The 18,722-nt window shown below is 38.0% G+C and overlaps 1 protein-coding gene across 10 annotated transcripts in view; it reads left to right on the forward strand.

Moving 5' to 3' along the window:
* Tanc2 (tetratricopeptide repeat, ankyrin repeat and coiled-coil containing 2) overlaps positions 1-18,722 on the forward strand; it is a 469,601-nt gene that overhangs the window by 398,180 nt on the left and 52,699 nt on the right. For all 10 annotated transcript variants that reach the window (XM_013067044.3, XM_013067047.3, XM_013067048.3 and 7 more), the window contains one exon: positions 16,262-16,370. In XM_013067044.3, coding sequence (XP_012922498.1) covers positions 16,262-16,370 — 109 coding nt within the window. The remainder of the gene's footprint in view (positions 1-16,261; positions 16,371-18,722) is intronic.

Genomic DNA, 18,722 nt, shown 5'->3' on the forward strand with positions numbered 1-18,722 from the left:
GTGTATACGTGCTGTAAATGAAGAATTGGATATTGAAATTTCAAAGTTATTAGGAGTACAAAGGACCTAGAAAAGTAAAAAGAAAAAGAAAAAAAAAGTGTTGAAAGACATTTAGTACCTAATTTTAAGACTTCCTCTAAAGCTACAGTAATCAAGGCAGTGTTGGTATATAGAGTACAAAGAAATAATTCAGGGTATGTTCTTTTCCCTCTCTTGTCTTTGTAGTAATAGAGACCCTTCACATGTACCTCAGCTGAATCCTGTGACTAAGATAAGCTCAGCATTCTTCAGCTATTAATATTTTAGGCACAAGATTTTAGAAACAGACAAAACAGAAAACTGAACCTGAGTCTGTTACATAAATTATATGGCATTCTCAAAAGGATTTTGTTGTAAATTACTCCCCTCTTACAAGTTTTCAGCGCCCCCCCCCATGGATACTAAAACTGCAGGTAGGACCAAATCATATAGATACTATTGTTTTTCCTATTTCTACATACCTATGATAAAGTTTAATTTATAAATTAGGTACAATTTGAAATTTGTAACAATATTTCATAATAAAACAATTTTAACAATGTGCTATAATAGCAACATGAACATGGTCTTTCAAAATATCTTATTGTACTTTTACCTTTTCATATAAAGGAAGCACTTTACAGCTTCTCTTTGGCATATCAAAATTGCCAGCAATGGTTTGGGAGCCATTATTACAGTTATTTGAACACAAAAACTGCAATAACACAATACTGCAATAACCAAGAGAGCTACTAAGTGATTAATGGGCAGGTAGCATATACAGCATGGATACACTGGTCAACGGAATGATTCAAGTCCCAGGCAGGACAGGTGAGATGGCATGAGATTTCATCACACTACTCAGAGCACACATAATTTAAAACTTATGAAGTGTTTATTCCTGATATTTTCCATTTAGTATTTCCAGACTGTAGTTGACACTGGGCAACTATAAACATAAAAAGTGAAACCACAGAAGTGGAGTAGAGAAGACTACTGTAAATCTAATACTGCTGCTGATGCTTAATACATAGTTAGCAACTACATATTTAAGAAAAAGACTAATCTAGAATTACCTAATAAACTCTTTGAGATCAATTTCCAGACAAATCCTCCTGACCCATGTGCTCTCCCAGCCTGAGAGGATTAAAAGCTGAGGTCTAAGGCAGACTACCACTGAATTAATATCCTTACAAAGGATGAAATCCTCAGGGACTCCCAAAGGAGAAAATATGGGCTTTTGTTTTGTTTTGTTTTGTTTTTTATTTCTTTGGTTTTTGGTTTTTTGAGACAGGGTCTTGCTATGTAGTTCAAGCTGGCCTTGAACTCACTGTGCATTCCAGGCTGGCCTGGAACTTGTGGCAATCCTTCTGCCTCACCCTCCCAAGTGCTAGGCGTGCACACCATGCCTGGCTAAAATACAGTTTTTATGCAGCCATATCAAGACCATATAGACTTGCTTTCTCAGCATTGTTTTTTAACTAGGAGCATTGCAGCAGTCGGCTGATACACTGGAACAAGAAAAACAAATAATTCTAACTTCAAATGTTGAATATTCTGTTCCTTAGTGATTACAAAACACAGTTTCTGGACATCATATTTCACTCAGTGACAAAGTAAAATTATAAATAAGACCAGGAGTTACCAAAAAGCTCTCTTAGATTTTATTTCATTGGAATTCAGCTTTTTCCCTAGCATTAGCTGGCACAGGCTTGTTACTAAAATATTAATCTAAGAGTTGAGGCTCCCTGGGTCAATGAAATGGAAATTTACTCCAAATTTAATGCTACTGGGAAAGCCCAAGCTGGACTTTCAAAGAAACTGGCTACACAATTACTTTTCATTTCAGTAAAGTCTGATTAATAGGACTCCCTTGAAGCAGGGTTTGTCTCTGTGGCAACTTATGCTTCCTGCACATTGTTTCCCCTTCTGTTCTCCATTTCCTCTCCCACTTCTCTCCATATCTACTATATTTCAATAGACCAGACAAGACCAACTCATTCCTTTAAAGTCATACTAGGTAATCCAGTGCCTAATGTGTATATCTGTGTGTGAAGAAAGCTCTCTGAAGCAATACAACATCCTTACCTCTTAGTCCATTTTCCTGGGCTTTCAGTACTCAATCTTAACCCTGAATTTGTTGACTTTATTAGGGAATTAGACACAAAAGAGAATGTTCTACTGATGCCAACAAATAGTTAATCTCCCTTAGAAATAGGCTACCCAAGGAAATAGCTTCTGCCTGAGCGAAAGAAGAAAGTCTGAGGGCCTGGGATTTAACTCAGTGGCACCGCGCCTACCTCACAAGTGCAAGGTCCTGAGTTGAATCCCCCGTACAGAAAAAAATGAAAAACGTCTGAGAATGGCACTGGAAAAAGGAAGTAGCAGAGCAAGAGGTCAGTGCCACATCTGAGATTGAGTTTTTTTCTCTCTTCCCTATCTCCCTCCCCCCAGTAGTGGGAATTGAATCCAGAACCTTCACACTGAGCTACCTCCCCAGCCCTTTTTACTTTGAGACAGGTCTCACTAAGTCACTACATTGCTTAGGCTGGGCTCAAACTTGAAATCCTTGTGCCTCAGAGAGCCAAGATTAAAGCCGTACACTGTCATACTTGTTTCAAATACTTGATCAGACTGCCACCCAGATGTGGTAGTAGCTCATACCTGTAATCTCAGCACTCAGGGAGGCTGAGGCAGGAGGATCACAAATTCAAGCCTAGTCTGGACAAAATAGAAATAAAAAGGGGCTGGGGATATAGCTTAGTGTGAAGGCCCTGAGATCAACTCATAGTACTGGGGGAAAAAATCAGACTTGTCTGTTGTCCCAGAATCTGGGCAGAGAATTAATATACCAGAGAAAATGATCTAATACTGCATAAATATATAACTGTGACAGAAAGAAATGAGTTATAGATAATATCTTTTCCTGGCTTTGTGTTTCTACCAAACTGTAAGCAAAGTATCATTTATGTGCCAGGTGTGTTGGCACACTTCTGTAATTCCAGCACTGCAGGAGGATTGCACAAGTTCGAGGCCAGCCTGGGCTACATAGTAAGTTCAGGACCACCTTGAACTACAAAGGGAGAGCCTGTCTCAAAAAACCAAAAGGAATCATTTATGTTAGCAAAATTTCTTTGTTATCAAAACTTCTTTAGACTATCAAAAGACTTTGGATTTGCATTCTAGATAAAAGTATGCCATTTAGCTAGACATGGTAGTGCATGCCTATAGACCCAGCTACTCAGGAGGCTGAGGCAGGAGGGTCATAAGTTCAAGGCCTGGGCAACTTAGTAAGAGCTTGTCTTAAAAATAAAACAAAAAAGAACTGGGAATGGGAATGCAGTTCAGTGGTAGTACACTTGCCTAGCATGTACAAGTGTACAAGGTCCTGGGTTCAATCCCCATTACCACCACACACACACACACAAAAAAAAATCTTGAAGCATTCACAATCCTTGGACCTCAACACCTTATTGTGCTTTCTCTTTTTCACTATGTATCATTATTGTGCCTCTGTTATACTCTGAATTTAGTCTGTCCTGTTTTATTCCCTTAGGCACAGAGATATCAAATTAATTCACTAATCTAATGAACTAATCCCTGCTATTAGGCTAATAGTAGAGAAGTACAAAATTCATTTGTAGGGCCGGGGTTTTAGCTCAGTGGTTTCGCCACCTGCTGCACAAGTGCAAGGACCTGAGTTCGATCCCCGGTACCGAAAAAAAAAGAACAAAATTCATTTGTAGCAACTTGTGCATCTTAAGGTTGAAAGAGCAGGGAACCAGCCTTTGTTTTTCAACCCATTAGTACCTTTGATAGTAGAAATGTAAAAAGGAGAGAGTAGACTATTGTGGGCCACCTACTTTCTGGGTCTGTCCAATTACTGCTTAGTCTTTGTACGTAGCACTAGGCTAGCCTTGAATAAATTTCCACCCTCTCTTATTTTCTTTCTTCATTATCTCAGTTGTCATGGTATCTAGCCTCCCTTGCCCAGAAACAGCTCTCCTAATTAACATTTTGAGGGGGTATGTCTGTATATAAGATTTTAACAAATAAATTAGAAGATAGCCAGACTTGGTAGCATACCCTGTAATCCATTACTTGGGAGGCTGAGACAGGAGGCCAGCCTAGGCAATTTAGCATGACCCTGTCTCAGAATTTTAAAATAAGGACTGCTGATGTAGCTCAGTGCCCCTTGAGGGCAATCCCCAGTACCACACACATAATTAGAAGACAACTACTTTATTTTTAAATGTTTGAACAAAACAACAAAAGCTTGTAAACTTTATATAATAAACACTGAGCTGATATAACCTATGAAATGATGACATAGAAGCCTAATTTAGTTTAATCTGATTCCCTCAAATAAAAAATAGTAGATATTATGATGAATGAATAGGGAGGGTCAAAGGTTACCCAAATTGTTCTTATCTATGAGGATAGCTGAGTACTTACTTCTTTATGACCAGAGTTGATTGCTTATAATTAGTCAAGATTTTTCTTAATTTATTTGGTCATGTATAATTTTGGTCATGAATTATACATTTACTTAGTGAATTATTGGGCCGGGCATTTAGCTCAGTGGTTCTGCCACCTGCCTCGCAAGCGTAAGGACCCAAGTTCGATCCCCAGTACCCAAAAAAAAAAAACTTAGTGAATTATACAGTGAAGACCTGGTGCTCTCATATCTGTGCCACAAATCAAAATATCAGAGAAGCAACATTAGATAGAAAAGAGGACATCTTCTCCCAAATGAAAAGTAACTAACTATGCCAGCGGCCTGTACAACCTGGCTTCTTGTAGAATATGTAAAATAACAAAATGATGAATTATAGTTTGTGGTGATTTTGTTTGTTCTTTTAGTCTAAGCATGACCCTCCAAGCAAAATAACATTTAACTTTACCCTCACTGAAGCACAAATTCACAGTCACTGCTTCTGATATCCACTGCAGGCTCCCACAACAAACCCTTAAGTTCTGCTTTTTAAAAGCATTAGGAGAGAATTCAGCAAACCAGTTGCACATAGGAAGAGAAAAGATACTCTTGGAACTAAATGAACTCTTAGGAGTTTTGAAAGAGTTAAGCAAAGGAAAGGGAGGTGTACCAACCATCTTTTACTGACATTTGGATATTAATTAGTAGATGACCTTACCTCCCTGGAAATGTTAGCTCTTTACTCTCCTTTCACTGTCTAGATCTGCTTCACTTCTGAGTCTTTGTCTATCACTGAGAAGAAATCAGTCTTTTTTTTTTAAAACAGGGTTTTACTAATTCAGACTGGCCTTGAACTATGTACCCCATGCTAGCCTTGAGCTTGCAGTGATCCTCTTCCGATTCTCCTGCCTCTGCCTCCTGAGTGCTGGGATTACAGGCATGCACCACCTCGCCCAGCTCAGAAATCAGTCTTCTTATGTCATGGTTTGGATGTGTACTTTCCAGGGAAATATTTCATTGATTTGTAATATTACTGGAGATTTATCTTAACAATGAATATTTTCCTATTATTTAAGTCAGTTTCTAATCCCCTGTTGCCATTAAAAATAAATTTGAAACTCAAATTTGAAATATTACTCTTGTGACACAAGGCCATAGGTTTTTGATATGCTACAAGACATCTCATGAAATCTAATTAGTTTACCAATGCAACTTTATGAAGTTTTCTCTCAGCATGGGATCTACAACTGTTAGACAACTGTTACCATATTTTAAACTGTTTAACCATCAGATGATAGGCCACAACATTTTTTTTTCCTTTTCCAAATCCAAAATGAAGTTTGGAAAAAGTTGGTAGTCTGAATTCTTCACTAAACCCAGCTAAAACCGAAAGCTACTTATTCTTACTGTCATAAGCTCATGAGAAATTTGCTAGGTCAATATATATACAGAGAAATTATCCTGTTTATGTTATATATGATGGAGAGATCATCATTTTATGGTTTCACAAACATAAATGCTTAGTGTTTATTCATTCATGGAACATTATATAAGAGCCAGATAACAAAACGCAAAAGGGACTTGTGTTCTATATTACTTGATTTTGCTATAAGAAAGTAATACTGCTTTACATGGTTGATTATACATACATAATTTCTTAGGATGGTTATGTTTAATATAGCAAATACTAGTTTAAAATAATTTCATCTAGATATCTAGAATGGGATTGAAGTAGGCAAGTAATTAAGGGAAGTTTTTGATACTGAAAGTAGCATAGGAAGTAGAAGCTAATTTGTCCCATTAATGAGTCTTTGAAGCAATACTGGCTTAATCAGAAGATAAGAATTCCACAGGTTTTCCTTGGTTGTCAAACCAAGATTAATGGCACAGCAATCCGGAGTTATTGCCAGCTTAGTGGGACTTGACAGTGCATTGGGGGTTTTTTGTTTTGTTTTGTTTTTGTGAGTAGAACAATTCATTCAACCTCTAGAGATTTTCAAATTCAGACAGCTCTACCCTCTTAACCATGAAAACCCACAGCTCTGAGACATTCATTTTACTACAGCCTTCAGTATATCTAGTTGGTTCTACCACTCAGATTTTACTTGTAAGTATTCATTTTCATCTCTACTGACTACACCAGGGGCTCTCACATGGATTAATTTACCTTCGTACTTGGCCTCACCTCTTGCCCTCCTCCAAACCATTGTCCACCAGCAACCAGAGTGATTTTTTAAAAGCACAATTCTTCACTGACTTCTTTTTTTTCTTTCTTTTTTTTTTTGTATTAAATTCTTTTATTGGTACATTGTAGGTATACAACACAATTACATTTCTCACTGGAAATTGTACCTTTATATAATGCATCTTGGTTCTTATTTTTTCCCCATTCCTAGCCCTCCTTTCACGCCCTCCACCCTTCCCTATTTACAAAGACTTTATTTCCATTTTTTCCATTTCTCATCATTTTTTCCTTTCCCTTCTTTCCTTTCCCCTGTGCCTCCCACTACCCCTACCCCTTTGGACCTTTTCTTCCTATTTTACATTATCAATTATTCATTCTAATAATTGGTACATTTTAGGTATACAGTATAATGACATTCATCATTGGAAATTTGCACCTTTACATAGTCTCTCTTGGTTCTTGTTTTTCACCTTTGCCCAGCCCTCCCTTCAACCCCTCCAGTCCTCCCTATTTACAAAGATTTTGTTCCTATTTTTCCATTTTCTCATATTAATCCCATTCCCTTCTATCCTTTCCCTTAGCCCTCGCTTTCTCTTTTTTTTGTACTGGGAATCAAACTCAGAACCTTGCACTTGCAAGGCAAATCCCCGGCCCAGTGGCTTCTTAAATCAGATTAAAGCCAAAGCCAGATTCTTCAAACCCTGTATTTATAGAGATAGCTTCTGCCACCTCCTAGAACTTTCTCCTCACTTCTGGGAATTTACACTTAACAGTTTTCTCCATCTGGAATCACTATCCCCGGCTTATTAGCACCATCTCTCAGTCCTCCTTCAGATCTCAGTTAAAATCCCACCTCCAAAGAGACTTCTTGTCACCTTATCTAAGTAAATTCTTCCTGGTTTTTATCTGCATCATAGCAACCTTTTACTTCCTCTCTAATATGTATCACAATTACTAATTTATTATATGTGACACTGGTTACCGTCCACTTTCCCTTTTAAGACATGAAGTGAGTTCACTAAGGACAACAACCTTTTCTGTCTTGCCTTTGTTTTCCTAATGATTAGTAGAGTGCCTGACACACAGTAAGTACACAATTAATATTTTTAATAATGAATTAATAAATGAACAATGATAAGTTGTACTGATTTTAAGCTTGCAACTTAAAATATTTGAAAAACTCTTCTCAAAGATCCACACATGGTGTCTTTTTTTTTTCATCCTACCACAACTCAGGAGTGGTGAAGACATGCATATTAGCAAAAATTCAGTGAACATTGGTTAATGTATTCAAGCTTCTATGTTCAGCACTGTAAGGAATACAGATGTAAATAAGATATATTTGTCTACTAGGACTTACAGGTTAGTGGTTTTAATAGACACATTTATAACTAGCTAGAGTTGAAAGCAAAATGCTGTGCTACAGGTGTAAACAAGAGCTGAGAAGGAAGAGAAAAATGGTAAATCTTCCTATGTTCACTGTTGATGTTTCACATTGTGCCAGTTCAATAGTCATAGCTGTCTTCCTCATGAGGTCTACAACTTCATTGTTGTGGTAGACAAAAGATGCCCATTGTTCTAGGGCCAGTGATGTATCAACAGAGCAGAAAGGCAGTAGGAGGTGTGAGGCAAAGTGAGTGAGTGCAACAAATTCCTACCCAAATTCTAAGTCTACAAAGAAATAATACTGTTCTACACATTTCTAGAGATACGTCTTGGGAATATTTTACTTACAATCACTACTTACAGTTTACTTTCATCTTGCTCTTCCATGTCCACATTGAATATAAAATAGTAATACACAGTGACTAAAAATATACTTAAAACTCAACTTTTGTAAAAAGCATGAAAAGAAAATGCAAAAGCAGTTACTGACTGATAAAATATAGTCAGAAGCAAAAATTATTTTTTTTTACTGCAGATTGAAGGGTCTTCATACTAAGCTACAATCTCCAGCCCCTTTTTTATTTTTATTTTGAGACAGAGTCTTGCTAGATTAATAAATTGCCTGCCGAGGCTGGTCTCAAACTTGAGATCCTCCTGCCTCAGCCTCCCAGCATACTAAGATTATGGGAATATGCCACCATGCCTGGTTAGAAGCAAGAATTTTTGCAGACATGTGAATATCATTTTCTGAGAATGGAAAGCAATTAATAGACTGTAGTACAGCAAAAACAAAGTTTTGACTATAGACAAATTTTAAGAGGAGTTAAAAAATATCAGGAATATCTCTATTCTCAGTATTTGAGTCATATTTAAACTTGTTTCACAGTCTTACACAGGAGCAAGAGAAATACCTACAAAGTCCAGGCCAAATTGAATAGCATACTGGGAAGTGGATCTAGAAATCCTTGTGTTCTTTCTAGTGCCCGTCTCCTTAGCTTTATTCACTAATTAAAAATTTATTGAGCTCCTCTTCTACACTAAGAACTGTGCTAATCACTAGAAAAATAAATAATACATCCCCTGACACTACAGCCGTTACTTCCTTTAAAAGGAAGTTAGGCACATAGCAACCAACAATATACCACAGTATAAGGCAGGGATGGTGAACCCATGGCACACGTGCTGCAGTGGGCTATTTGTATCCTTGAAAGCTCTAAAAAGGTATTATAGGAATCTAGACAAAGAGTAAGTGTTCTGCAGAAGAGATTGTACTTGTGTTCAGCCTTAAAGGATAGGCTGGATTTCCGTAGGCAGCAAAGGGCTGGGAGAACACTGTAGACAGGGAAGAAAAGGTAATACCGAGACAGAAACAAGGGAAGTGTAAGAAGGTTTGAAGTGCCTTTGGGGAATTATGGTCACCTATAATGGGAAAAAAGAAAGAAGGAATGACAGAAAAAAAGCCTTGAATGCCATGTTAAAGACTTGGCATGGGCCGGGGATTCAGCTCAGTGGTTCCGCCGCCTGCCTTGCAAGCGGGAAGTCCTGAGTTCAGTCCCCGGTACAAAAAAAAAAAAAAGACTTAGCAGCTAACAGAGGGCCTTTGTAACTTTGAGGAGGAGGAGGAAACAATGATCAGTTAACTTTGATGATATGAAAGGTAACTCTGACAAGCAGTGTATGGAAGATAGATTGAAGAAGAGAAGACACTGCAGATTGGGACACTAGTTATAAGGCTTATAACAGTAGTTTAGGTAAAAAAAATGCTGAGAGCTATAACATAAGAAAAGAGAACCAGGTATATGTGAGAGAGACATTTTGGAGATACTCAAAGGCCTTGAGTATCTTTATCTTTTATCTTTTTTTGTATGGAACGTAAGGATAATATGATCAATAGCTTCCGCGTTTGGCTTGAATGATGGAGGATAGTGGTGCTACTAACCAACATAGAACTTTCTGAATAGAGGATGGGTTCTAGCATGAAAATGTAGGAGGAAGAATAGGCTAATGGGGAAATTTGAGTCCTATTTTTGGACACATTCACAATGAAGTGCCTCCAGGGAAAGATGCACAGAATATATTTAGGAATGTTACTCTGGAAAATAGACCAAATGTAGAGCTCACAACATGAGGTCATGGATTTGAGAGTTATCACCAAATAACTGACAATAGAAGTTATTGGGCATAAATAAGAGCACTCAAGTTAAGAATAGAGTGTGTGAGCCAGGGATTTAGCTCAGTGGTTTCGCTGCCTGCTGCGCAAGCGCAAGGACTCGAGTTCGATCCCAGGTACCAAAAAAAAAAAGAATAGAGTGTGCATTGGTGGTATGGTGGTGAGCATAGCTGCCTTCTAAGTTAAGAATAGAAAGCAGAAAATTTAAAGAAAATAGAATAGTTATATAAAAATGTTAGATGAGTTAGAAGGAGAAACAAATCATAGAAGTCAATGGAGAAGATAGTTTCTAGGGGAAGATGCCTACCAATATATTAAATTGCAAGAAATTAAAGGTTAAGAGATCACTTGTGGCTTTTGCCAGAATACTTTGAATAGCATGGTTGGTAACAAGCCAGATTTCCATAAATCAGAAATTAATGTGAAATAAAAAATTAAAGACCACTCACATAAACTATACTTTTCAAAATTTTAGCACTGAAAGTCTTAACCATGTCTGTAGACATTAGGGAATTGGCAAGAGTAAGAAGCTAAAATGTAAAGAGTACAACTGAAACTAGTAGAAGAAAACATAAGAAAAATGCTTCAGGACTTTGGAATGGGCAAAGACTTTTTGGAGAAGATCCCAGAAGCACAGGAAACAAATGCAAAAGAAAATAATAATAATAAATGGGATTACATCACACTAAAAGCTTCTGCACACCAAAGGAAACAATCAGCTATGAAAATACAATCTACCAATTGGGGAGAAAATACAGTATTTGTAAACTGTGCATCTAACAAGGGATTGATACCCAGAATCCAGAAGGAACTCTTAAAAACTCAGTAGCAGAAAAACAGCCCAATTTTTATTTTGTTTTTATTAGTTTACAAAACATAATGATTATATTCATCAAGAGAAGTTGGTGCATTTACATACCTCATCTTAATTCTTTTTTACGTCCCCTACAGGTTTTTGTTTTTGTTTTTTTTTGGTACTGGGGATCGAACTTGGGTCCTTGTGCTTGCACAGCAGGCGGCAAAACCACTGAGCTAAACCCCCAGCCCCTACAGTTTTTAAAATAGGCAATAGACCTACATAGACATTTCTCAAAAAAAGACACAAACAGCCAACAGGTATAATAGGGCTCAACATCATTAATCACAAGAGAAATGCAATTCAAAACCAAAATGAGATATTGCCTCATGACAGTTAAAATAGCTGTTATGAAAAAGCCTAAAAATAACAAATGATGATGAAGATGAGGAGAAAAGGAAACTCTTAACACACTGTTGATGGGAGTGTAAATTAGAACAGCCATTACAGAAAACAGTATGGAGGTTTTTAAAAAAACTGAAAATATGACTCCCTTGTGACTCAGCAATCTCACTACTGGCTGCATATCCAAAGAAAATTAAATCAGGGGCTGGGGATTTAGCTCAGTGGTTCTGCCGCCTGCCTCGCAAGCACAAGGACCTGAGTTCGATCCCTGGTACCCCTCCCCCCCCAAAAAAAAAGAAAAAGAAAATTAAATCAATATGTCAAAAAAGACATCTGGACTCCCGTGTTCATTGCAACAGTATTCACAATAGTCAAGAAATGGAAGCAGCATCAGTGTCCATCAGCTGATTAATGGATAAAGAAAATATACATATGCACACTAGAATACTATTCAGCCATAAAAAGAATGAAATCTTTTTGGAGTGGAGGTTGAGACAGTCTCAGTAGGTAGTTCAGGCTGGCCTTGAACTCACTATGTTGCCTAGGTTGGCCTTGAACACCCAGCAATCCTCCTGCCTCAGCCTCCCAAATGCTGGGATTACAGGTGTGTATCACCATGCCTGACAGTGGAAAAAATGAAATCTTGTCCTTTGCCACAATATGGATAGAACTGGAGATCATTATGTTAAGTGAAAATAACCCAGGCATTGAAAGACAGGTAGTAACCATATGATTTCACTCTTTTGTGGAACTAAAAAAAAATGGATCGCCGGGGATTTAGCTCAGTGGTTTCCCTGCCTCCTTCGCAAGCACAAGGACCCGAGTTCAATCCCCGGTACCAAAAAAAAAAAAAAATTGATCTCATAGAAATTTAGAGTAAAATGGTAGTTGCCAGAGGCTGGAGAGCAGAGGGAGGTGGGAGGGATGGAAAAGTTAATGAGCACTAAGTTACAGGAGGAGAAAGTAGTGCTGGTATGCTGTTGTAGATAATAATTACATTTTAAAACACTAGAAGAAAGCTTTTACCATAAAGAAATGATAAATCTTTGAGGAGATAGATATGTTTAACCTGATTTAAATGTTACACATTCTATCCATGTATCAAAGCATTACATTATCCCATTAATATATACAATTTTTAGTTTTTATGTACTAGTGGTTTTTTTTCTAAAGCAAAAGATGAAACTGTCTAAATTTGGCTATCAGGAGGGCAGCTCAAAGTACCTTCTTTCCCAGAGATGTAAATTGGTTAGCTAACCAAACAAATCTTTTTAAACTTCCAGGAAGTTCTTTTCAGTTCCCACACCAATATTTCTACTAAGTCTCAGGAGCTACAAGAATATACTAAGAGCCTGGCCAGGGAACACCTTTCTCTTAAAACTGGCAGAAAGTGAGACAGAAGCAAAGAGGTCCCTGGCAAAAGCACTAATTCTTCCTTGTCCTAAATAATGATTATCTGATAGTATTATCTTAATTTTTCAGAGTAACTATTCTGAAAATATCACTTTATCTGATCACCTTTTGAGTTACTTTTTGCAAATGCAAAGACCCCCTGGAAGCACAAGAAAAACACTCATTTAAAGAACCTCCCTCTTTCACCTTTACTTCATGGTGGGCTATGGTAGGGAAACTGATGCCATAGTTTGAATCCTTTCAATAAGCTGTTTTATTAATTTTTTAAATGATTTCTTGTTCACTGGTGATAAGTGACAGTTGTTAAGGCTAGAGAGCTTTTTGCCCTGGGTTGCTAGGACAAAGAAACTGACTGCTATCACAAAGCAGAGACTGCTTTTCTTCTGTTCTCACAGAGTCTGCTTTAACAGTCCTAAAGTAGGGTACAGTAAGTTCAGTTTGTTTACAAATTTCTAATTTATGGCGATAAAGTGTTTTAGTTTTTGCCTATTTTCACCACCATGAAGATAAGTATTTCCTCAGTCCTCTTTCCTACTCTTTTCCCTGTTCTATACAGCCCCTTCTATAGTCTTTCACAGTCCCAATCTAATGGCAAATCTGCCATCTTTAACATACTGCTTCCAAGGGTACTTGTTTGATGTCATCAGCTGGCAACTGGAGGAAGAGAGACACAGTGGAGGATCAGATCTTTTTCTGGGCCAGATCTAAAGTGATGAATATAATTTCTGCTAATATTTCATTAGTTAGAATGCAAGGTCTCTACTAAGAACTACTTTTGATTATAGAAGAGGAGGACAATCTTTTTTAGGCAAGTGGTCATCTCTACCCCATAATTCTTATCTCACTAGGTCTCTCAAAGTGACTCCCCACATTTACCTCTATAATATAAAAACATTTCATAGCAGTATATATTATTTTAGCCCAAATTATAGGATAGATAAAATAGGATTTATAGTATGAACAATTCCCTGCCACTTGGCTGTAGCCATGCCACTTTATCACATCACACAGACCATCAAAGCAACTACAGTATTGTTTTTCTGAAACAATAAAGTGTTGTCTGTTGAATTTGTCACCATAAGAGTTAATTAAATAGGTGGGTGTGATGGCGCATGCCTGTGATCCCAGCACTTGGGAGGCTGAGGCAGGAGTATCGCTGCAAGTTCGAGGCCAACCTGGGCTACATAGTGAGTTCAGGGCCAGCCAGAACTACAAAGGGAGACCCTGCCTCAAAAAATAAATAAATAAATAAATAAATAAATACCCAATTAATGAAATAGATGTGATTATGCCATTAGTGACTGATTAGAATGATGAAGAAACATATATGCTAGAAATATTTGAGTCTGTTAGCATGTGTCAGCACTATAAATCAAAACATTGTAAAGACTAGTTCCCTCCCCAGGGTTCTAAATAAAAATCTGTTAGAAAAACAGACATAGTGTCATTTCTTAGAGACCAGTTAGCTCAGTCCTTAGCCCTACTCTCTCTGCCTGAAGTTACACTACCAAGTTTTTCTGTACTAACCAACAATGAATGGGATTCATATTCCAGTAATTCTCCTTGCTCTCTAGATTTCTCTTTTGGCCACAAAGGTAGTGGGTAGGACCTGAATGGGAAAGATTAGGGTAAAGATAGAGTATCATATTTCACCCTGTTACACACATTAAGGATTAAAGTTCTGTTTGAGTACCCAGTCATCTTCCTATATGTTTAAAGTCACTTATCGTTAGTGATCATTCCTTTAGAATAGCACAGCCAGTAAAAGAGTAGCACAGCCAGTTACTACGGAGGATACAAAAGAAGTATAAAATCTTTCACTTAGTATGACTCACTTCATCCTTACCACAGTCCCTATCTTATAGAGTGATTAAATAACTTGTCCTTGGTTATAAAGCTTAAAAGTGGCATAACTTGGATTTGAACAGAGGTCTGCTTGACTTTGTTTCAGAGATAAAAAGACGCCTCTGAATACAGTCAGGGAAATTTGTAGAACTAAATCACAAGATGATCTCATTGTATGAACTATGGAAATAAGTGTTCTATCCTCACTACTTCCTCCAACCAATGGCTTTTATAGCCTATTTGAACCCATGTTAAAGTCAATTTGATTACCATCATATTTACTTACTGTGGGAAACCATAGTTGTGTTCAGTCATGCCTAAAATAACATCACATTTAGTAAAGCTCACTCTGCTTTACCTCTTAGCTACTTTTCCCCAAAATCCTAGTAAAAATGTCAAAAATAATGATTGCTATTTTAATTAGGTTAAGAACTCAAGAGTTTATACTATTAACAAATTAATATATTGTTCTTTACATTGGTGGATTTTTTTCACATTGCACCCAGTATGAGGAATATTTACTCCTATGCTTACAGTATAGTGTTTTGTGAGAATCTAAAACTTATTAAAGTATTTTTAAAACTGTAAGATACTTTATAAGTAAAAGATGGTATTATTGACCTGGGGACATAGCTCACTGGTGCTGCGCCTGCCCACAAGCACAGGGTCCTGAGTTTGATTCCCAGTACTGGTGGGGGTCAGGGAGATACTATTATTTATTTCATTCTGCACATGCTCCTGTTACTTAGGAATACATTGTGAAAAAAACATGGGTTTTATCCTCAATAGAGTCTAGTAGGAAGACCGACATGAGGACAGTATGTCCTGCACATGTGCTGTCATGAAGATGTGTACAAGGTACAACAGAAACCTAAAAAAGAACCCCTGAGTCTACCTTAGGAACCCAGGAAAACTTCACAAAAGACATAGTGTGAACTGGGGCTTGAAGAATGAGAAATAATTTTCCCAATGAACTAAACAAGAAAGAAAATTACAGGTGAAGGAAAACCATGTTTGAAACTTTGCAAATAATTGATTGAATATAATATTGAAAGTACAAAGTGAGGTGGTAAAGGGAGACAAATAGGCAAAGGACAAATATGGAGAACCTTGAAATACCATGCTAATTTTTTGCCCAACTGAACATTTATTTCCTAGTCAGGCATAAGTTTCTTACCTTAATCCTACTAGGTTTGGATTCTTATTCATGGCCTAAAGCATAGGTAGTAGATTAGAGGCTTGTATTCAGGAGTCCTACTCATTATTGTACAGCCATGGATGAGTCACTTAAAGTACCAATTCTTATACCAAGAAGCCTACAATAATTTTACTGTTAATAACTGGATAGAATTTTGAGACCTTGAAAATAGGACACTTTATAAATGCTTCTCATTATCATCTAACTTCTCTGTGCTCTACTAAAACAGCCTACCAACTAAACTGAGCTTTCAATGGAATAATACTCATTATTTGCCCAGCAGCAAATACCCTTCCTCAAAAAATTGGTCAAATGAGTTTTGTTGGAGATATTGCTAGGCCTGAACAGTACCCCACTCAAAGCAGAACTGAGGCATTACAATTCTAAAATGAGTCTATTTTTCTTTGCAGGAGTGGTCACACATTACTTGCCTTTTGGTTTTCCCGCCAAGAGGGAAAACTAAACCGACAGCAGACTATTGAACTGGGACATCATATCCTCAAAGCACACATCTTTAAGGTAAAGAAATGGGGAGACTTTTTTCTTTCTGTCTCTAGCAAATTTTCCTTACCACTGTGTATGTGAAATGAAACTACTGTTCTTGCAATGTAGCCCCTGCTTGCTGAAATTATTTTGCTATAAAGTTAGTCCATCTCCTAAAGTATATAACCTGTTTTCCCTTAGTCTTTAGAAAGAGAACTATCCCTGTCTTAGAGAGGTTAAATAGTAGTGACAGTCACATTGGCTATTTCCCAGTTTAGTGGATTGCTAGGTTTTCCAGGAAATGTGTGTGCATAATCACCTAAGTGAGGACCATATACACATGCATATGTATGTTTTGTATGTAACCTGTCATCTCCTGAGGACAGTTATGTTGTCACACTTAGTTGCATGTTTTCAGTGTCCAAAAACAAAAATCAATGAGAGTAAGGTAGTCTTTCAATATTCTTACAATTGTTTTAGTGAAGATCTTAATATTCCTATTGCTTATGATTTTTTAAACTGTTTACCTGGAATGAATGCTAATTTTCCTTGGAGCTACTTCCCCAGTGTCTCTCAAATTATAATCTCAGTTTTCCTCCAAGCCATTTCAAAATTTTAAAAAACTCTGAAGTGGCTTCCTCTCTCAACATTTATAATATTGGTCTAGTGCACCCAGAGGATGACACATAATTAATTTTTTTTGTGCATGTATACATTCATTAATTTATTCAGTACTTATGGAAGCACTGTACTAGGCAGTGGGAATATAAAAGTTAAAAACATATAATCCCTAATCTAAAGGTATTTATATTTCAGGTAACAGTTTTAACACATAAAAGCAGAGAAGGAAATTTGTTGTACTGACTTTTCTAGCCCACAATTTGCTATTACTGCATCTTGATAGTTCCATCCCTACAGTCTTTTCAGAGTTCTTTCCCTGCCTCCAGATTGAGAAATACAAGTATCTTAAGCAGTTCGCTGGGTCAGACTTCCCCCAAGAGATGTTGTAAAGATAAAACAGTTGTCCTCGGAGAGAAAGATGGCATTAAGGGCAATCCAAGAGCCTAGCAAATTCTTCCCAGTATGTAAGCACACAGCCGGAGAAGCCTATTCATTTGATGGACAAAAGTGACACCGACAGTGACAGGTGCTTTAGTTGAACCAAAATTGTCTTGTTCAACAAATCACAGTACAAAATATGACCTTACAGGGTGGGGAATTTAGCTCAGTGGTTCCGGCGCCTGCCTTGCAAGAGCAAGGTCCCGAGTTCAATCCCCAGTACCAAAAATATATATATATATGACCTTACAAACTGACCTTACTCAGAGCAGTGGAACTAAAATAACAGACAAGGTTTCCCATTCCAGTTTCAAGTGTGCTGAAAAATGCCTACTACTTCCATAAATTCTAAGATTATTATCTTTCAGATAGATGGTAAAATAACTTAAGTATTAATCTCTTAGCATCACCATCTGCCTAGGCTCAGATGCAAAGATGAAGTTGATGCCTGCCTTTGTGCACCATAAAATAAACACCACATAACAGAGAAATAACATGAAGCTTGATTTGACCAAGCATGACTTTATCAAGAACATAAAGACCTATGTTTAAATCATATAAGACTGACTCTGTGTACAATTAGGGCCATAAATACTCCTTCATACAATGGTGATATGACTGCAAGCAGATGAATGAAGGCTTAGACTATGGCTTTCTTGGTTATGAAGTTTACAAGATCCCTTAAATTCAGGGTGCTCTCTTTGATAGGCTTTAGCTTCTCCCAGGCTCCTAGAATTCTTAGTCCCCATCAGCTAAGGATCATGAAAAGCAAAGACAAAGGGCTGGGGAATATAGCTTAGTTATAGAGCACTTGGTCGCACAGAACACGCCGAATCAGCCTGCTGCAGACAGGCAGGTCTGTGCACGTCCTACCGAGGTCCTGAGTCGCGCGGAAGACGCCTAATCACCCCGCTGCAGACAGGCAGGTCTGCCCATGCCCTACCTAGGTCCTGAGTCGCGCAGAAGACGCCTAATCACCCCGCTGCAGACAGGCAGGTCTGCCCATGCCCTACCTAGGTCCTGAGTCGCACAGAACACCCCAAATCAGCCCGCTGCAGACAGGCAGGTCTGTGCACGCCCTACCGAGGTCCTGAGTCGCGCAGAAGACGCCTAATCACCCCGCTGCAGACAGGCAGGTCTGCCCACACCATACCGAGGTCACCAGTCGCGCAGAACACACGCCGAATCAGCCCACTGCAGACAGGCAGGTCTGTACACGCCCTACCGAGGTCTTGAGTCGCGCGGAAGACACCGAATCACCCCGCTGAAGACAGGCAGCCACCTGATTCCACACTACAAAGACGCAGAGGACGCCAGACCACCAGACCA

Source organism: Heterocephalus glaber, unplaced genomic scaffold (assembly GCF_053883595.1).
Source record: "Heterocephalus glaber isolate CG9 unplaced genomic scaffold, H.glaber_assembly_v1.0 deba00001124, whole genome shotgun sequence".
NCBI classification, from domain to species: domain Eukaryota; kingdom Metazoa; phylum Chordata; class Mammalia; order Rodentia; family Bathyergidae; genus Heterocephalus; species Heterocephalus glaber.